This window comes from Echinops telfairi, unplaced genomic scaffold, assembly GCF_000313985.2.
Source record: "Echinops telfairi isolate 266 unplaced genomic scaffold, ASM31398v2 ScPeMD7_443;HRSCAF=831, whole genome shotgun sequence".
NCBI classification, from domain to species: domain Eukaryota; kingdom Metazoa; phylum Chordata; class Mammalia; order Afrosoricida; family Tenrecidae; genus Echinops; species Echinops telfairi.
In genome coordinates this window covers 73,770,450-73,792,728 of record NW_022104341.1, presented here as the reverse complement: position 1 = coordinate 73,792,728, position 22,279 = coordinate 73,770,450, and the positions used below count along the sequence as shown (strand labels likewise).

The 22,279-nt window shown below is 40.7% G+C and overlaps 1 protein-coding gene across 1 annotated transcript in view; it reads right to left on the bottom strand.

The window, feature by feature from the left end:
* NDC1 (NDC1 transmembrane nucleoporin) overlaps positions 1-22,279 on the bottom strand; it is a 61,873-nt gene that overhangs the window by 11,309 nt on the left and 28,285 nt on the right. Inside the window, exons 9-16 of the mRNA XM_004699407.2 lie at positions 21,573-21,665; positions 18,513-18,594; positions 16,665-16,823; positions 12,551-12,796; positions 12,344-12,459; positions 8,847-8,897; positions 6,098-6,161; positions 5,199-5,299 (exon numbers count right to left, since the gene is read on the bottom strand). Of these exons, the coding sequence (XP_004699464.1) occupies positions 5,199-5,299; positions 6,098-6,161; positions 8,847-8,897; positions 12,344-12,459; positions 12,551-12,796; positions 16,665-16,823; positions 18,513-18,594; positions 21,573-21,665 (912 nt within the window). The remainder of the gene's footprint in view (positions 1-5,198; positions 5,300-6,097; positions 6,162-8,846; positions 8,898-12,343; positions 12,460-12,550; positions 12,797-16,664; positions 16,824-18,512; positions 18,595-21,572; positions 21,666-22,279) is intronic.

Genomic DNA, 22,279 nt, shown 5'->3' with positions numbered 1-22,279 from the left:
ATATATACATGCACACACACATACACAGTTACTTTAAAAAATGGGGTAAGGGCTTGAACAGACTAACTCAGAATCGCCTGTTACATGTTCTGTGATCCTTTTACATTTCTGTACGCTGTCACCCGTATGTTTCAGTTTGCAAGCTCTTGGATAGCAGGAACCGTGCCTGTCTCTTTCCATTCTGATACCTGCTCTGTAACTATTGACTAGATGTGTGAATGGGGCCTGCTGGCACCGTGGCTTACACGTTGGGCTGCCAACTGCAAGGTCATCCCTTTGAAACCACCAGCCACTCTCAAGGTGGAGGTTTTTCTATTCCTGTAAAGTTCCAGCTTCGAAAACCTACAGGGGCAGTTCTACTCTGTCCTACAGTGTGGCTGTGAATTAGAATCAATTCTATGGCGGTGAGTTGAGTGAAATTTGTGAATAACATAAAAGTCACTTTTGTAATCCAAAACTATCAGAATTTGACATTTAGATGAAATACTTCTCAATTAGAGAAACGATGTACAAATGTGCTTTACACAATTGATGTGTGTATGGATTGGGATAACAGTTGTATGAGCCCCTAATAAAATGTTAAAAAGAAAAAAAAGAAATACTTCTCAATTAACATTATATAACATTATATAAAGCTGAGCTACATCAAGGTGCTAGTTATTGCCCTTCAGAGAAAATAAGTCATTGTGAAAAAGTTACACTGTACTCTACTATTCCGGTCACCCATCTTTGGACAGAAGCACCCTCTCTAAGGACGCAGAAACAGACATGACATGAGCTTCTCCATCCAGCAGAAGAGACAGTAGTAACAAAAGTACCAGTAATGCTTTCAGATGAAATACTTCTCAATGAACCCAAACAGCTTATAAGCTCTCTGGAAAAGGGTTGATATATGCTACACATCCATTCCTTGTTCAGTCACCCGCAATGTGTGCCTATCCTTCTGCAACCGTGATAATACACATGATCTCGCGGACGCTTGGCCCACTGTGGGCGCCTGTGCTCCAGCACGGCCCGCACTCACACCCTCAGAATGTCTCAGTGTCAGAGACTCCCTCCTTTTCCTTGGACATTTTGCCTTTATTGAGTCAGTGAGGTAGCTGATGTTATTGAAAAGAAACAAAGAGAACAATTTCTTAGTAACTCCTAGAAACCCTTATTGTACAACTTGCCTTACATTACAGAAGTATGTAGAAGTTTTTAGCAAGACTCAAATATCGCTTCTGGACCAAATACGAAATCAAGGGCAAACCAGCTTTCATGAGTGATATTGAATCCATGCCCAATATGGACGGGTGATGTGGGATCATGGCCATCAGCCCAAGGTACCAAGATTGCCATTCTGTTCCTCTCCAGCATCAGTCATGATACAATCAACCATCACAAAAAATACTTCATGAGTGCCTGCCATTTATTTGCTAGCTATCATTATTAGATGCTGGGGATACAGAGATGAGACACATTCCTACCTTACTCTGACAACTAGAAGAGAAAGTAGGAGAAATTAAAATGCAGCATAGTAGAAAGTGTTGAAATGGGAATTACCAAGCAGCCAGACCAAAAGAAAACAGAGAAATAGGCTCTGGGACACAGTACAAAAAACCATCATGTCCAAATGAAGATTAGGAAAGTAAGCGCAAAGAACAACTACTGGGAAGAACAGAGAGTAGTTGGAGTCCTAACACAAAGGATGTTCATATGATGAACTCTGGGGCAAAGAGCCTCTGGAGTGAGGCAGGGCAGGAATGCTAAGGGCCACAAGTAAAGCTGAGGCCGGAGGGACAGGAAAGAGAAAATGTGGGTGGTGGACATGGGATTAACCCTTTGGGCTTTTGTCATATGGGTAGTTAAAGAACATGGAGACAAGAGGGTGGAGGGAATTTACAAAAAAGAGAAATGGCAAACTTTCGTGTCTAAGCGGGTGTGGGAAAGAGAACACGCAGCGAGCGGAAAGACAAGAAACATGAGCGGCCACTGGAACTATTGGTAAGGTCACCCAAAGAAAGGAGACAGGAACAAGAACATGTGAGGGTGATGTTAGCACAAAGGTTCCTACACCAATTCCATCAACTCTGGATAAAAAGTCCGTTTATCTTCATTAGTCTTTGATTAAATGTTACCACTTTCTTCCCATCATGAACCCTGGCAGTTCCTGTGCCAATAGTTTCATACTGGATGACAGGCGTCTTGCACTACCATTCATGCTAATCACTACTACTACGCTCATGGCAGGATCTTACGAACGTATTCATAAAAACACATGGCTATTACCACAAATATAAATATTTTCATAATTATATTTCAATAAGACACTTCCTTTCTAATCCTAAGTATTTTTTTTTTTAAACATTTTATTAGGGGCTCATACAACTGTTATCCCAATCCATACATAATCCTAAGTATTTTATGCATTTAAGAACATTACCCTTAGAAAGTGCCTGGGCTGCACCACAGTCAAAGGGATCCTTGGCACAAAAAAGGCAAAGACTGGTTTAATGGGTGGAATGCTAAAATTTTAAGCTTCAGAGGTAAAGCAGCTCAAGTGATAATGAGAACCAGGGGTATGAGAGGAGATTGAGACTGTTGAGTATGCGAGGGGTACCCAAAAACAAAATCAAATTGTGCTGGGCAGAGCAGAGCTTCCATACTCAGCATTTCCCTCTAGGTGAGCATTGGGCAGCTCGCTCTGAGTCAGCGCACCCAGTGGCATCACCTGGGAAGGTTCTCTCTGGTCACAGTGAATTTTTGCGAAAGCAGTTTTGCTGAAACCTCGTTTTTTTTGTGATGGGTGATTTAAGAGAACAGCGTGCAGCTGTGAAATTTTGTTTCCTGCTTGGGAAAAATGCCACAGAAACTGTTGTGATGTTGAACACAGCTTACAAGGACACACTACGGGAAAAACTCAAGTGTACAAGTGGTTTTCTCATTTCAAAAAAGGTGAAATGTCGACTGATGACATGCCTCATTCTGGATGTGTCAACTTCCCAAATGGAAAAAAATGTCGAATTCACATTTGGAGTTCATTCCACCAGTTCAGACTGTTAATCAAGCTTTCTATTTAGAGTAACCGTGTGCAAAAAAAAAAAAAAAAACCAGGCCTAATTTATGGCAGAGGGAGGACTGGTTTTGCCACCAGGGTAATGCACTTGCTCACACAGCCATCTCAATGCACCAGTTTTGTCAAAAAACAGTATGCCTCTCTTGCCAGACAACAATTTGAAAGGAAAAAAAACAAACAAGGGAGGTGCTATCAGCCATCCAAACAGATGAGTTTGAAACATGTTTCCAAGAATGGAATCAGGATTTGACAAATGTATTAAGTGTAATGGAGAGTACTTTGAAGGTGATAGGTTGTTTTGTAAAAAAAATTTAAATATGCTGCTTTGAAAAATATATATTCTGGGTTTTTTAAGAGGGACTTAGAATAATGAAACATATATCCATATTTAAAAAGGACCTCAGAGAACTGTGGGACAAGTGACCCATGTGGACACAGAATTGCTCACCGTCTCAGGGTATGCAGCAGAAACAGCGAGTGGGGCAATCTGCAATATTTAAAGACTGTAGGCTGTGACCAAAAGGCAGGCAGCAACGTGCCTCAGGGAAGAATGGGTGCCACGGTGGTGGAAGGAAATTTCTGAATATGGCTCTTCTACCCAAGTCTCTGTAACTCCTAACCAAATGATTGGAGGGGACTATGCAAATAGGACTTCCCTAATAAAGTGTTAAAACAGGAATCTGACGGAAACCCCCTGAATTGTGTGTATTGTCTTTGAGTTCTGATGGCCACTGAAACAAATGATCACACCCAGCATAAATGTAGAGTGGATGGGAAGGGTGGTTGGTGAATGGAGTGTGAGGTACGCCCGATCAGGTTCGTGGCAAGTAGAGCCATAACAACCACATGTGGACATCCACATCTCAAGGTAATTGAGATCGTGGCAACAAAGAAAATTCCAAGGGGGATAAGACTTTTCTAAGAGGATAAATAGAACTGTGAAGAAAATGAAGCATGCTTTCCCTTCCTCTCCTAAATGGTCTTCCAATTATCCTTACAGTCTACTTCCCTAATACCTCCTGCAGAAAAGCACCATAAATGCCTCTAGCTCCGAGTGTTGACGCCTCTCCTCTGACAGGTCGTGAATATCACAAAGTAAAGTGAGCCTTCCCACAGCAAGGAGCTGGGACTGGAAGCCTAGTAGAAAGTAGAAAGCATGTTTCACTTTTCTCCATCCTTTGAGTCTAGAATTAAGTAGACCTGCAGCCAGCCTGGTGGTGAGCATCCACCGACATTAGCTCTGCTGTCGGTTGTTGGCCGATAAGACTAACTACTGGTCACTTTCAGTAGCTACAAAGTGTGGTAGGACCTACAAACTTTCGTTGAACAAAATAATCTCTTTAATTCCAGAAGTGTACCCTAAACCTGTAGGTTTAGTTTCCTTTCCTTTTTATTTCTATATACTTAAGAGTAGTAGGAATAAACATTTTTCTTACTCTTTCTCCTTTAGATTACAATTTCCTGAGAGTGGGACTAGTATTTCTGTGTTAATCTCCAACATGTTTCTAGTTAACAAATATAAGAAATAAAATTTACTTTTTTTAATTTTTCTTTTTTAATCTTTTTATTGGGGCTCGTACAGCTCTTATCACAATCCATACATACATACATACATTGTGTCCAACACATTTGTACATATGTTGCCACCATCATTTTCAAAACATTTTCTTTCTACTTGAGCCTCTGGTATCAGCTCATTTTTTCCCCATCTGTCCCTCATGAACCCTTGATAATTTATAAATTATTATTATTTTTTCATGTCTTATACTAACCGATATCTCCCTTCACCCACTTTTCTGTTGTCCATCCCCCAGGGAGGGGGTTATACATAGATCCTTGTGATCGGTTCCCCCTTTATCCCCCCACGTTCCCCTTCCCCTCCTGCTATCACTACTCTCCTTATTGGTCCTAAGGGGTTTATCTGTCTTGGATTCCGTGTTTCCAGCTCTTATCTGTACCAGTGCACATGCTCTGGTCTAGCCGGATTTGTCAGGTAGAATTGGGGTCATGATAGTGTGGGGGGATGGAAGCATTAAAGAACTAGAGGAACGTTGTATGTTTCCTTGGTACTATACTGAAGAAACCAAATTTAATAGTCAGGCACAAACATCTATCCCGACCAAACCTGCAGATTGCTCACCTCTTGCAGCGTTAGTAAAGTATTAAGAATAGCTGGTAGTGTGGTCTGCACAACTCCAAACTGATCTTCTGTAAATGATGCCGCCACTAAGTGAGACAGACCTCAAGGGGAAGACAAACAAACACACATTACATATGATTCACAAATAAGCAAATCTACTTGGAATACATCCATCTGATAAAAAGTAAATATCCTGTATAAAAAACTCCTAAAATTGTGTAATTAAAAAAAATGGGTAGGAAATCTAAATAAACCCCAAAACGCAGTGAATGACTCTATGAATTGATTTTGACTCCGAGAACCTACAGGGCGGACGGAGCACATTGTACCACAGGGTTCCCCCAGGGAAAAGCTGGTGGGTTCAAACCACACCTCTCAGTAAGTAGCCAAGTGCTTAACTACTGTACACAGAACGCCCTAACAACGTGAACAGGCACTGAGCAGGTGGTCCACGACATTAATAAGATGCCAAAGTCTCAGCTTTACATTCTACCAGAGAAAGCTGAAACAAAAAAAGAGTGTCGGCCAGGACACAAAGGGCAGCACAGTGAGGGAGGAGGGTGGTGGCGGCGAGGCTGTTTTCACAGGGTGGACTGGAACGGACCCTCTGGGCAAGTAGCACATAACCAAGAAGGCCGTGCCATCTACAAGGTGAAAAGAAAGAGTTATTTGAACAATAGTCAAGCTTCGTAGTTAACAAAAGATGGCATTAAAAAAAACCTACTTATTGCCTTATTTTTGAAAGAAAGATATGGAAGAATCTCAGGCTCAATTTCTCTGGGGTAATGATCTGATAAAATTAAGATGTAAATGTGTATTTGAAAATTCAGATTGAGATCAAAGCACAAAACTGATCTTTCACATTGACTACATGCTTACCTATAATTGAGATTGCTTACCTTCTAATGCCCAAATATGCATTTGAGCATCTGCAAAAACAGCCTGAATGGAGGCCTCTGGGTGCTACAAATAAAACAAATATTAAGCAAGTTCCTCCAGGAGGCAAAAACAAAACAAAACAAAACAAAAAAAACAGTATCACTGTATTTCACTTAATCAACTGTGCAGATTTTAATAATAAATTTTTTATTATTCTGCCTCCCAAGGATTAAAAGTTAAAATTCTTATACAACTGAACTGCAATCAAGCACCTGTCACCAATTATTGCATGACTTGACACATCTCTAAATCTCATCTGAAATAAGAGTACATGTGTTCAAACCCATCTCAGTAGAACAGTACAGAGACAATTTAATAAAATGACTAAATAGGCTTTTCTGTAAAGCATAAGAACCTAAATATATTTTTAATTTTTAAACCAGGTGCTACAGAGCTGATTCAGATCACAGCCCAATGTATAACCACTACATGACCAGGGCTCCTACTATCAATTGCAAAGCAAATTAACTATTTGTATCACCCAGGGACCTTACATAAATAAATATTCCTTCCTTCATCCTTTAGTCCTGTTCTAGGAAAAACCACCCTCATCTCTTTCATATATCAAAGTTGAATGGCATGGAGCAAGAATGACCCATTTAAACAACTAGTGTTCTTTTATTACACATCCAATAAAGCCGATTGACTTCTACATCACATAGCAGTGTCTACAACTTTTACTGTAGAGCACATCTACTGGCAAAATAAGAGTCAAAAATAGCCATCAGTTTCCAAGGAAATGGGACATCTTGTTCAGGGTCTCCTCATTTGTAAATGGAGAACAAGGTATCTCACAGAATTAGTATCAGAATCAAATGAAGAAACAGTGAAAAAGAGCAATGATAAAATACTCAAGATGAGTTCTCGTCCCATCTTCCTCAAACAAAACACTGGAGAGCAATTTCAGAGAGCACCTCTTCTTTACAGGGTAGCTGTCTTTCTCAAAGCTACAATGGATAACCTCCAAACCAAAACCAAATTCACTGCCACCGAATCAATGCCAACTCATAGGGACCCTGTGGGGACAGGGTAAAGCTGCCCCTGTACATGTATGAGTAACTCTAACTTAGAGTAAAAGAAAGTCCTATTTCTCTCCCAAGGAGTGGCTGGTGGTCTCAAACTGCTGACCTTGCAGTTTGCCACTCAATATGTAAGCAGTATACCAACAGGGCTCCTTATGGAGAGCCCCAGGGAGACGATTTTTTGGTGAAGGTAATCAAGAGTTGGGTGGATCTTCTCTTTCACTATAATGAAAATGTTTCAGAACCAAACATAAAAATCTTTGGTACAATGGGACAGCTCCTCACAGACGGGTCCACAGGGAAAGGAGGAGTCAACACAGTACTCCTCTGGTTCCTTGAGGCTTCCTCACGCCCCACTATCATGACCCCCAGTCCTGCCTTTCACTGTGGGCTAGACTGGAGCAGATGCACAGGTACAGCCAAGAGAGAAGAGCCCACAACACACAGAATCCAGGAACAGGAATGGGAGTAGCAATGCCAGAAAGGGTAGGGAGAAGTGGGGAGGGGACAGGAGGATGGGGCAACGATCATGATGATCGACACATAAACACACACCCGACCCCTCCAGGGGGAAGAACGACAGAAACCGTGGGGAAGGAGACAGAAGGGGAAGGGAGACAGTGGATGGTGTAAGACATGAAAATAATGTAAGACATGAAAATAATGTAATCCTTTATAATCTATCAAGGGGTCACGAGGGCGGGGGTGGGGAGGGAGGGGAAAAAGAGGAGCTGATACCAAGGGCTCAAAAGAAAGTAAATGTCTAGAAAATGATGGCAACATATATACAAATACGGTTGATGCAATTGATGTATGGATTGTTATAAAAAACTGTAAAGGCCCCCAATAAAATTATCTTTAAATTAAAAAAAACAATTTTGTGTGCCTAATGTATCTATGCAGCTGTATTTCTTTCAGGGTAGTTCAGACCTTTTCCCAGTATGACTTTTCAGTGTATGAACCCCCCAAAATTAAAATGAATAATGATGCAAATGCAAACTTCCACTTGAACACATCAGTGGTGTGCAATCAGAGCTAATAATTCATTACCAGCAGTGAGAAGGTAGATTGGAAAAACAGAATTCAAAATCTATTTCCCCTCCATATGGGCAAGGGGATTGTTCATCAAAGGATTGACTAACACACAACAGCTGTACCCAGTGAAAACAGAATGAAGCTTTAGCTTCTGCAACTGTGATATGCTCTCCTGTGGCAGCCAGAGTAGCTGACAAAGTAGAATATCATTTAGTTTGTGGCCTGAATTACAACTTTCTATCTATCACAAGCTTAGCATCTGCGCTCTAACTCAGACAACTCTCTTTGTAACACCAAATTGGCCACAAAGATGTCAGAAGAAAAATAAGCGGTGAAGCATCAGCTAGCAATAGATGTGCTGGCTTTGGGAAGATCCAGAGCCAGGTAGGTAGATGTTGCAGATCAGCAAAAAGCTGTCTGCAGCCACAGACTCAGGATGCCAACTGCCAAGTCAAGCCTCAGGAATCACCCAGGTGAGAGGTGCATCATGTGTGTCCAGGGCAACTACTGTTAACGTGGAGGTTCACTGAAGCACCATACAAAGCTGTTAGGCTCCCTAGGATTAAGCTATAAAATATTTAGACATTAGATCCTATCTGCATTTCTTGTCTCCATTACCCTATTCCCAATGCAATATAGCTGCATTTCTTACCTTACTGAAAAAATACATTATCAGCACCCGTTTTGACAGGAAGTTCTTCATCTGGGTTGGAAAACAGAAAAAAATAGCAGATTGACAGCTTTCAAATATGATATCCTCAGGCTCCTTGACACTCACTTGAATGAAAATAAGGCACCTCACATCTTGCAGGGCAAGAACAATGACATATACAATAAACCACTTCAGTAAATGAATACTTTTGTACTACGAATTAGATAACAAAGATGGGCTATTTAACCTAAATCACATGCCTATACAAGTATGGGTAACTTAATCTCTCCTACAGGGTTGCTGTGAATCAGAGCTGTCTCTGGAGCAAATGAGTTAACCACCAAATTAAAGCTGTTTGTAATAAAGGGATTTCTAAGTGGCTCTAGGGACCATTTTCTCAAACCATATTCTTCATCAATTCTTGACAGCTGTTTGACCCTTTCATTTCTTAATACAAAGGGGCTTCCAAAAGTTCGTTGAAATAACTGGAATGGCGAGATAATGAAATTTTTCCATGAACTTCTCAAGGCCCCTCATATGCTTCCCTTGTCCACCCTCCCACTTCCCCACCTCCCTCAAAATCTAGAGGCACAAAGTTGACATTTACTGGGGAAAAACATTTCTTAGCATCAAAATGAAAACTATGTATTCCAACTGACTTAAAAGTGAATGTGAAACTGAGTGTAATGATGTATATACAACTAACTTTAAAAGCAATTTAAGCATGGAAGTGTATGATGTGTGAATACCGTTTCAAGAAAACTACTGAAAAAAAGAAACCAAAACGTGACCAACAGTTACCATGGGTGAAGGAAAAAGAGTGGTTGCTTATGGGGCGCTGAGTTTATGTTAATAGAGGTGGAATAATTTGGAAAAAGATATCGATAATGGTTGTACAACACGAAGAATATAATCAATGGCGCTGAATTATACATGTAGAAGTTGTGGGATTAGAGAATGTTTTATTGTGTATATTTTTGCCACAATTAGAAAAAAAATAATTACATGAATAACAGTGAGTACAAGGAAGAAGAAAATGTTCTAGAATTGAATGGGTGATAATCGTACAACTCTTCTTGGTATGATTGAATTACTGAACTATATGAGGTGCATGAAGTACTAATAAAACTGTTTTTTAAAAAAATGAATTTGCTCCAAACAACACTTTTATTGAAAGCTACACCACTCGCAAGAAGGATGTAATAAGGCAGCACATGTCTAGATGTTGCATAAAAAGTGACGTGGTATTACCTGTGGCATATAAAGCCATATATGGGACCCTGAATTTCATAAAACATCTTTACTTTTTCCTTCTCTACCATCAGGCATTAGTGAACATGTCATCATTTATAACATCTTAAAAACATAGAGCCCCTTGGATTCCTCCACGTACCCAGCTATTACCCTACCTGCTGGACCCCCACAGAAAGCCCCTTGAAAGCCCGGCTCTGCTTGCAGTCTCCAGTTCCCCTCCCACTGCTCCTGACCCCTTCCAGCCCACTCACCCCACGATTCCACCTACCAGCTCAAGCCACCTCCCCTCAGGGTCCTTTCGTGGTACCTCTCACCTCAATGACCAGGCCTCCGTCTCTTCTGCTGTTCCTCGCACTGCCATGCCTTTGATCCCCGAGGGGCCCAGTTCTGGGAAGTTGCACTCCTCCTGAGTTTTCACCTAGGCTCAAGGCTTTAAACACTGTCTATCCACTGAGAGCTTCCAATCTCACCCAGAACCTCTGCCCACACTAGATATATGTTCAATTCTCTACTCAGTATTTGCACTTAGTGGTCTAATAGGCATCTCAAAATTGGCATGTCCAAAATCGAACTCCTGATTTCCCCACCTCAACTCTATCAAGGCCTTTCCTCCAGAAATCAGTAAGTTGTAACTTTATAAATCACAACTACACAAACTTTTAAAAAGTTCGTAGCAAAAATGAATTCAAACAAAATAGAATTTTTCTAGGAACTCTGAAGCTCCCTTCCTATCATTCCATATGCACAAGCCAAAAACTATAGATGTTCTCCTCTCTAATTGGGCCACAACCAAATCATAAACAAATCTTGTTACCTCAACCTTCAAAATACATCTAGACTCTGATCATATTTTGTAACTTCCACCACAACCACAGTGGTAACGTAAATGCCACCATCTCTAGATTGTGGCAAGAGCCACGCCACTCCTGCCCTCCAAAATCCTAGTCTCACGGAGCTGCCAGAGGATGACTCTCACATCACTCTTTTTTGGTAAAACTTTCATGCTGTTATTCTGGTGAAGGGTTACAGAGCAGAACACCAGCCTTACATTCCACAAAGCATGCAGGTTTGATCCACTGCAATGGATCCTCAATGGACCATCATTTATTCCACTTACTCCCTGCATCTCCTGTTTCCATTTCTTCTTCTTCCCTAACCCTCTGAACTTTGTCATTGGGTAGATGTCACCCTTGAAATCTTAAATGGCTGACTTTTCTACCAGAGGTAAATTCTGTTCCAGATCTAAAGGGCAGCTAAGGGGTCATATAGTCTCAGGGGTCTGGCCTGTCTCTATCTGACCAGTAACATCATGTCACTCTTGTGAGCTAATCCTTCCAGAACTGTCTGGCTTACTTGGGGGAAAAGCTAACGTCTTTACACAGCTAACAGCCTGGTGTGCTCGGTATGCTGGCTAGCCCTCTGACCTCATCACCCACCCCCCACTCTCCACTCCAGCCACACTGGTGTCCAGTTTTTCCTCACACACGCCAAGCTCACTCCCGCCTCAGGACTTGCACCGTGTGCTAATCCCACCTGCCTTCCGCGCTCAGATCAAGCCATCTCAACAATGAAGCTTCCCCTGACTGCCCCATACAAACTGGGACTCCCTCCCCTCCCCTATGTATCCCCCATCTCCCCTACCTGCTTCATGCTTTTGACATTAGACAGAGCAAATCCCTTTCCTTCTATGACCCATTACTTTTCCTATCTTAATGTCAATTATCAGATTGTATCTTATAGCTCATAGCATAGCACAGCTTAACAGGGAACTCTTTTTCTTAACAGTACAGAATAGCCTGACAATTAATGCACTTTATACTCAAATCTAGTATAATACATGTGCTTACTTGTCTACTTCCCCTCACTAGAATGTAAATACTACATGGGGGGTTTTGTTTCATTTGCTGCTATTTTCCCAATGTCTGAAAACACATCCTATAGAAACAAATGTACTTCAGAAAGTTTATGGGAATATTTATTATCTTTTAATCCCACTTTTCACAAACTTTTTGAAGCACTCATAAAAATAACTCAATACTTAAATCAAAGGCATTGTAGTAATGAAATCGCCATTTGTACAGCTCAAAACAAGTAGAATGCTGGCCATTTATATTTCAACTTGATACACAAAGTAAAAAAAAAACAAAAAGCAAAAATGCCGCCTATTGATTCCTGATGGTTTATTCATATTAATGCTCCTGATACTATATACAAATAGAAGGCCTGTAGCCATATCACCCTACCTGATCACGCCTATTCTGAATCCAGGATGAAATCACACTGGGTTGACCCATTGTCTTACCCTCAGCACGCTCAAAGGTAGATGGAGATGGATTACAAAATTCAGTCATTTGCTGATCTATTTAAAAAAAAAAAAAAGACGGTGAGAGGTTAGGCTGCCTGACCTCTACTAAGTGAGATTTCAAAGCAGAGAAAATAAATGTCCTCACCAGATGCAGAAGTCCATAATCTAGGCCCTCTTCTTACTAGCTGAGGACTTTGAGGTGACCTATAGCAGGTGCTTACATCCAACACTCCAGCCAGCCGATTAATTACACCAGAACCGAAGGGGGTCCCAAGGGGACTTACAACATCAGGGGTAGATAATTTTGACGAAAATATCGAGGATGTCACTGCTGATGGCACTGAAGGTCGAGTAATCTGGCTAGATTTCGGTGTCTGAAAAGTGATTTCCTCTGTAAGAGAACAGAGCCAGGGCATAGGTTCTCAAATGTTACACAGCTCCGCCTTTTGCTTAGTAGACAAAGGTTCCATTTAGGGATCCATTCCTAAGACCTTCTCCCACAGTAATTCAATGACCATCCATATTCAGTAAAGAGTTAATTCAAAAAATCAATGAGCTTTTAATGTCAGACAGGAACAGCTTCCCTTGTTTCCTACCCTCCATGAATATTTTCATCTTCAAGGTCAATTTCTCTAAGTACAGGCTGTTTTTCAATGAACTCATCCATTAAATTTTTCTTTTTAAGGGGGAGGGGAAAAAGGAAAATGAGAAACTGATTCCAGTAACCCAAGCGGAAAGCGAATTTTGAGAATGATGAGGGCAGCAAACAAAGTGTGCTTTACACAATTGATGTATGTATGGATTGTGATAAGAGTTGTATGAGCCCCAGTAAAATGATTAAAAAATGTTCTTTCTTTTTAAATGGCAAGGAGCCTGGTGACATGGTGGGTCACTCTGAGACCAGCACCTCAAGTCACGGTGGCTCTGAGGAAGAAAAATGAGGCTTTCTACGCGTGGACGGGGTTCTGTTCTCACAGACCCATGGAGCAGCTCTACCCCGTTCTGAAGGGTTGCTATGCGTCAACACTGACCTGATGGCAGTGCGTCTGGTTTGAGTTGTCTAGATGGTCAAATCAGTGTTGTGGCACACTCTTCCTATACTGTGACTGGGCCTATATTGTAAAAACGTACACAAAGTGCTAACTAATATTCTCATTCTACCTGAAGCTCTTCCAAGTTCACAAATCCTACTAAAGATTAACTTTCCCAGGAGACCTACACTTCTCACCGGATAAATCTGACATGCAAAGAGCATCCTTAAAAATCATCTTATAAAAGGAGGCTTCAAAGAGTTTATGGGAAAATTCCACTATCTTTTAATTCCATTATTCCACAAAATTTTTAAGTCCCCTGAAACTCTCTACCAATTTATAGTTTGTTCCACAAAAAACAAAGGAGCATTTTCCCTCCCACTCCAGCACTAGGCACAAAGACCAAAAAAAAAAAAAATAGGATTTTATCATCTGAACAAAACCACTGTACGGCATTAACAATTAGAGTACCAAGCTTTCCTAACATGACTTTTTGAAGGCTAGTGGAAATTAGAAACCTTTGGAGAATACATGTTAAAGTTAAGAATGAGAAGTTTTATATAGGCAGTGCAAATTACAAATGAGATCTGTTGCTAAGTATGCATTCAAATTGAATTTGGAGGTAAGTAAGAACATGTGCATACAGTTCTGGTTCAGTGTTACTTCAGGGCAAAGGGCTCTGAGTTGTCAGTGATTCAAAAGCTACTGGAGCATCAAGTGAAGGTGACTGTAATGATGTATTTGAGTAAGTTCTAACTTTTCACAGTGAGGGGCAAAATTACGTAATATTATTAAAGGGCAAATACAAGTTGTCCACGAAGTTAGTTGTCTGTAACCCAGGGAATTACTGTATTCCTCAAATGTGATAAATTTTGGCTGAACGATAGGATATCACAACAATTTAAAATAATAAATGCAAAATAAATAAATAAAAATAACAAATGTTCCACTCTTGGTCAAACCCATAATCCACAGAACCTAAGATGGCAATGATCTCTCTCATGTACATCTGAGGTCATCAGCCTATTCAATATTCTTCCTGGCTCCATGTCATACCCTACCGGCTAAAATCCACACTGCTCTTTTTGACACTTCACTAGAAAACACTTCCCTTGCTCAGACTCTTCCTCTCTCATACTGTGTGCTCCAGGAGCATGGAACACTAGCCATTTCAACAACAAAGTAACTTTCCTCGTCTTTTTAAATGATCACCGTGCACTTCTTGCTGAGGATGTAACCTCCACCGATCCCCTGAAAACCCCACTCCACTTTGCTTCAGGTCTTAACTCATTTGTTACTGCTCATAACATTTATCTTATTCTCCACTATCAGCAAATATTTATTGAAGACCTATGGTTTTTAAGCTTCCTGGAGGTAACAGTCCAGTAGAGATGATAAAATGAGCAAGCAGTCCCAAGGAAAGATGTTTGGGGAAAAGAAAAAACAAAACAAAAACAGATTGTTAATTGGAAAGTTCAACCCCAAAGCCACTGTGGTCTAGGTCAATCCTGCAGGGCAGAATGGACTTGCCCCACAGGGTTTCCCAGGCTTATGAAAGCAGATGGCCACACCTTTCTCCCACGAAGGTCAAACCACAACTTTCTGTTGGTAGCCAAGCACTTTAATCACTGTGCCACCAGGACTCAAAAACCAGGCAGATGGATCACTGGCTCTATACTTCTATTGCACCTTATTATAGAGTTCCTTTCGTACTTATATTGTCGTGCACTTGTGTGAGTAAAAAGTTAAGTTCCAGGAGTAAGTTTGTCCATCCTTGATTTGCTGGCTTCTAGCATACTGTTTGGGACACAGGAGGCATTCGATAAGTATTTGTTGAATAAATGAATACTGAAGAGTTGGCAATGTCTGAAATACCCTAGGATCTTTTAAAATCTGACATTCATAAAGTTATTTCAATATTTTCACCTGTAATATATGTCTTTTGTCCATGACCACTGGAATAATGCCTTCAAATACAAAGAGCTAATTGCTTTGATCCAGAGTGATTTTTAAACATCAGAATTAGTTGCCAATATATAAAAGGTAGAGGATTTCACCTCGATATTTTTAGAATTTGTAAAAAGATACAAAAACCTGGAAGCTCATGTCAACCAAACCCCAACCCACGGCCATCATAGCAATTCCAAATGTGGGCGACCTGACAGCAAGCCAACCCACCGCCATCAAGTCACGTCTGACCCACAGTGACCTACGGAGGGCTTCTCAGACTGTCCGTCTTCATGGGAGATCTTTCACAAAATCTTTAGGGTTGTCAGTTCAAAGCCTAACCCATAGTGCCACCAAGGATAGGCTCGAATAAAACTAACCCATAGTAGTTCCAAGGCTGTAATCATGGAAGCAGACTGCCACATCCCTTTCTCCTGCAAAATGCCTGGTGAATTTGAACCACCAACCTCTTGATTAGCAGTAGCGCACTTTAACCACTGCCTGATTAAATGGCTGAAGCTAACCCACACTCTCCCCCTGCAGTGAAGCCTGTACTTTGCAGTTTACTGGTCCTGTCCCCACTCAGCTAGCTTCACTATGTCTCATTAAACACCTGACTGGACATTTAAGTCCTTTCCAGTCTTACGATGAAAGGAATCTTCTACTTCAGGCATGTGGGAAACTAGCACAGGTTCCTCCACTTGTATTTCTCCCTCAGTCTTCATAATTCAAACTGAAGAGGTACTAACATTGTATCAGGCTATCTTTCTTTTTTTTTTTTTCAATTACTCTGTAGTTTTTTGTGGTTTTTTTTATGATTTTTCACTTTATTTTATTTTTCTTTTTTTCTTTTTTAGTGTATCAGGCTATCTTGAAACAATTAAGTGTAATGCCCTACGCTTGACAGTACACTATCCAGAGACTTCTCGTCTCCAGCGTCTTGCAATCAGAACGACACCCAGAATGATTTGTAGACTCATGTAGCTTTGTACCAGAGTACGGTGCATTCTTCTAGTTGATGAACAGATTGTGTCAGTCTTTCTAACACCATCACAACAAAGAGCCTAGTATTTTCTATGCACAATGATACACAGGTCTTTTTCTCAGTTTAGTGTAATATCCCATAAATTGTAACAATATTCTCTAAGAATACAAGGGTGCTTGAAAAGTTTGAGGAAAAATTCCATGATCTTTTCATTCTATTTTTCCACAACATTTTAAAGTCTTTTCATATGTACCTGAGACTCATGTTTTCTCCACACAGAACCAGGGCGTCCTTACCGGGAGCGTTTGATGTCCTAGGGCCCCCTGGGCAGAAGGATATGAGCACTCTTCCATTCGTAGCAGCAGTTTCTTGGTAGAGAACCAGTTTCTGAGTCATATCACTTAGAAGATTCAAGCATTCCCTTGAGATGGCTGTCCAGTTGTGGGGGTGTCCACCTACAAGGTCCAAACACCAACCTTTAAAATGCAGACAATCTTATACTCTCCTCTCAAAGTGGACAGAAAGATCCACAAAAATGGTCACAGTACATGTTGCATCAAAGACCACTTTTCTTAGTTACTATTTACATTCATGCTATCTCATACACAGATCAATAAATATTTGTGAAATGAATGCGTTTTCCAAAAATCTTCAAGTGAAAACTTGCTATTTAGCCATAAAAGAAATACTAGCAAATTGGTCACTAAAATACAAACGTGACTGGAGCTCAAATGGAGAGAAAAAGAACCAGGCTGGCTTCACCGAGAGGAGTGAAGAGGCTGCAGACGAAGAGCACAAGCATCAGCACGTCGACATGCTACCTCTAACGCTTAAGTCTGACCACTGTACCCCAGGTTTTCATGTGTGCAACCGCCTCTACTTGCTACCTCTCCACCAGCGCTTCAGCACGCCACAACCATCATCCATACACTTCGACATCTGCTATTTCACTTGAAACTAGTGGCCCACACGCTGCTTAACATTCTTTTAGTTCTCGTTATCTTTTGAGTTTCTAAGACCTTTGTCTCTCAGAGCTGCCATGTAAAACTCAGCCAGGCTTCATTATCCATTGAAAATAGCTGAGTCCCCTGAAAACTGGTCTGCCCATCCTGGCGCCACTCATTCTCTCTCCACATAGACGCCCCTTCTTAAATAGGTCCTCTATTGTAACTCAAGATGAGTACCACAGAACAATGTACACACCTGCAACAATGTACACACCTGCATCAGTAACTACAACTCAGGACCACTAATTAAACTGTCATAATCTGTGCTTGGAATGCAAGTTCTCAGGCAGTCAGCATGTCACCCTGTAAGTTTACCTGAATCTATGGTGAAAATATTCAATATAGACAAACCCTAAGTATACCTATGTCTAACAGAAAGTACTGGACAATTTAGTTTCCACAATACAAACCTGCATATTTTATGCTACTAAATGAAAAATGGCTCTAATCATTTAATTTTTTATATAACTTTTTCACTTCCATTTAACAGAGACTCAGTGTATAAATTAAAAATTGGCAAGTTTGGAAAAATAATGAATAGCTAATTAGGGAAGATGAAAAGTTACACAAGCTAGCTCTATCTTTGCTCCCAATGGGTGGCTGGGACTGCACTGTCTTCCTGCAAGGAACAATGCGGACACTGGCAGAGCTGCAGTCGGGAGGAGGGCGGCAAGAAGAGTGGAGCAGTGTTCCCCAGGGCACCCTTGAGTCAGTGTCAATGCTGTTCCTCCTTTTTGAAGAGGGGAGTCAATGTCGCATAGCAGGGGAAGAGTCACCTAATCTCCCAAAGACTTAAATCCTCCATCCAGGATTAGACCACCTATTTTTTAGACTTTTTCTGGCATCAAAACGTTCAAGGGTCTTCACAGTGATTTTCTTCTTGAAGACCATCGATCTATACTCCCTAATTTCTCTAGGTAAAGGGGATAAGGGAGCTGAATGAAAACCTTAACAGGCAAAAAGCCTTACACTTTTCCTGGTGACATAAATTAAACCTAGAGCGATAAAAAGATTCAGTTTTTCTTTTTTAAAGACTTAAACAAATGCTTCATTTGATGGACTCCACTTGTCAAAGACTTTAGGTGGAGCACCTTCTGCCCAAACATGACTACTCAAGTCTGTTAGTATTAGCAATACCTGGTTGGCTGAGACTAAACACTTCTTTTCTTCGTGAAGGAGAATACTGAGAGAGCAACATCAGGTCCTGCAAGGCCAAATACTAAAAAGAAAACAATATATATGCATTGTTAATTTTATTAGCCCCAATTTAAAATCTTATTTATACATCGAGTCTAACATTTACATCCCATTTTATGAAGGGTATTTTAGAACCATAAATCCTTCCTTTCTTGATATCTACAACTTAACTCACCTCTACCTTTCTTACCCACTTCAGGCTTAAACTACAAGGAACTAAAATAATCTATGTACTTTCCTACCTCTGTGGCAGGAAACACATCATTTCCGACAGCATCCTGGCCTCTCTCTACAAATTACACCCCCCCTTAACTGAGACACTTAACACACTGAGCTGAACTTGCTCATTTACCCGTCTTGTCTAGATCCAACTACCAAACTGTGAGGCCCACAGAGCAGGAATAACATCATATTTACTACCATATTCACAGACAGTGCCTGGTAATAACATAGGCATACAACACCTATTGAAAGTTTTTACTTAAAACACTGAAAACTGTGTTTTCTTTGCAAACCTTTTTGTCTATCCTGCAAGATAGCATTCCCTCTGGGAAGTTTTCCTCTGTTGTTCCCAAGCAGAAAAAAAGTGGTTCCCTTAGCACCTGCTATAATAACTTTTCATTGTTTTAGATCTTCCTTTTTTATCAGACAGTGATATCATAGTCCTCATTATACCCTAAGCGAGTAGAAGTTAGAGACCCAAACGCAAACCAAACCCGCTACCATCAAGTCCATGCTGACTCAAGAGACCCTCTGGGACAGAGTAGAACTGCCCCAGTTTCTCCACGGCTATCCATCTCTATGGAGACAGATGGTCTCATCTTTCTCCCACAGAACACCTGGCAGTTTGAACCATTGACCTTTCCATCAGCACAGTGGGCCACTAGGGCTCCGAAGCTACTGGCACCTGCTCATGGCTACGCACTTATTCAACAATCAAGCCATTTCCGTGACCTACTCGTGGGGTCTGGGAACCGCCCAGGGGCTCCAGATGCTCCCGTCCTCCTCTGCTCGCCCAGTTCTTTGCCGGCCTCAATACAATCTTTCTCAACTTCAAAAATAAGTAAGTAATCAATCAAACCGTATTGATGTTCTAGACTTCATCAAATAAATTGGTCATAATTCAGATTTAACAGTAATTAATGATTTGTTTTCCTTTTAGTTCACAATGTCTCTACAGTATGATAAAAGTAGTCTTTCTATTTTCGGTATATTTTCAAAGATGGTGGTTGTTGTAGGGTGCCCCTGAGTGGGCTTTGACCCACAGTGACCGTAGGCACTACGGAACAGAACACTGCATGGTCCTGCGCCACCCTCACAATTGGCCCTGTGCCTGAGCCCACGGCTGCAGCCAGTGTCCGTCCATCTCTCGTCCAGGGCCTTCCTCTTTCTCACCACCCGTCCACTTTACGAAACAGGATGTCCTTCTCCAGGGACTGGTCTCTCCTGACAATATGTGCAAAGTCTGTAAGACGAAGTGGTTCTCAATCTTCCTCATGCCGCGAGCCTTATATACAGTTCCTCATGTTGTGGTGACCCCAACCATAGCATTATTTTCATTGCTACTTCTGAACTCTAATTTTGCTAGCTATGGATCATAATTTAACTATCTGATATGCAGAATATATTTTCATTGTTACAAATTGAACATGATTAAAGTATAGTGATTAATCACAAAAACAATATATAATTATATATTGTGAAATATTTATTTCTAATTACAAGTAAATGAGATTTTGTCTTGAAGCATGGTAGAGCATGGGGAACAGTCTTCACGCCAGGTTCTCGTATGTGGGCGTATCTGCATGTGGGCGGACCCGCCTGGAGACGGATAGAGGAGCGTTGCCTCGGTTCCTAAGACCATCGGAAATATGTGTTTTCCACTGGTCTTAGGCGACCCTTGTCAAAGGGTTGTTCGATGCCCCCCCCAAAGGGGTCACGACCCACAGGCTGAGAACCGCTGCTCTAAGAAGTACTCTGGCCTTACTACTAATATAGATCTGTTTGCCCTTTCAGCAGTCCATGGTACTTTTAATATTCTTCTCTGGCATCACAACTCAAACACATTTATTCTTCTAGTCTTCCTTATTCAAAGGATACTAATATTTTTTAACAGAACCACTTCAAATTTTCAAAGTACAATTTTGAAATCAAAACTATTCCAATAAATTTTATTCAAAACAATTCTGAATCGAAACAATTTATTCTCGTTTAGTTTGATTTATAAAGTTATTGCAACTTCTTTACTCTTTTTGGGGGGGGTGTCTTTTTGAGGATCAAAAATTATTTCTTAAAGTGAATCCACACTCTACCAAACACACACACACACACACAAAGAAAGAAAGAAAGAGAAAGGACCCCCAGTGGCATAGTGGGTTATACAATGGGCTGCTACCTGCAAGGCCAGCAGTTCAAAACCACCAATGGCTCCATGGGAGCAAACTGAGGCGATCTACCCCTGTAGCGTTAGAGTCTCAGAAACCCACAGAGGCAGTTCCTTCTACCTGTCACACAGGGTGGTTACGAACTGAAATACACTAAGTGCCAGTGGGTTTGCTTTCGTTGTGTTTTGTTTTTTTCACCCAGCACTACCTTTGGTCACAAAACCAAACAATACTATAAGAGTATAAAAACACAGGTGATCCACAGATAAACAGTAGAAAACACTGTTGATTTGTTTATCAGTCCGTTTATGAAAAGCAAATGCCTATAGTTAGACATTGTTCATGCCTGGAAGTATTTTATATGTATTCTAAATATCAACCATGTTAGCTAGTTTGTATACATAACACTGCAATACAGACTTCATTTTACTCAGTTGGAATGAAAATTTAAAAAGTAGAAAGCACTCAATTTAGCATATAGGTGTTTTTTTCCAATATTTATATTACAATATGGTAGGCCCTCAAAAAGCTATCTTAAGTATTAAATCCAAGTATTAAATCCATGTAAAGCAAGTTACAGATGTCTGTGTAAAGAGAAGACGCACAGTTGTGGTACCTTTATGATAAGGGGAGGATTGCTGTTTAACACTTTAGGGAGGCATTCATCTGATTCTTCTGCAAATGGTGGTTGAACGGGGAACAGATGAGCCTATCAAATGTAATCAAATACAAAGACTATGAAAATGGCTTTATTACATTAAGTACTAATTGAAATTTATGATGAAAGGAGATTAAAACAACCAAATTAACATCATTATCACGATCCTTGCAAAAACAGGTTGTACTGTTAATAAATGCAAACACACCACTTCTAAAATGTTACCGTGCTCCCACTCTAGTAGAACTCTGGCTTCCAACAACTGAAGTAAATGTCAGAAACAAGCATTATCTGAAGTCGCTGAAGGAGACACATTCAAAGGTGACCAAAACACTCATTTTCTAAAGTTAACAGTTTTATCACAATCCATACATACATCCCTTGTGTCAAGCACATTTGTTACATCATTATTCTCAAAAGATTTTTTTTCTACTTGAGCCCTTGATATCAGTTCATTTTCCCCCTCCCTTCCCGACCCTCCCTCCTCATGAACGCTTGATAATTTATAAATTATTATGTTTTCATGTCTTACGCTGTCCGGTATCTCCCTTCACCCACTTTTCTGTTGTCTGTCCCCCAGGAAGGGAGTTCTATGTAGATCATTGTGATAGGTTCCCCCTTTCTCCCCCACCTTCCCCTTCCCCTCCTGGTATCTCTACTCTCAT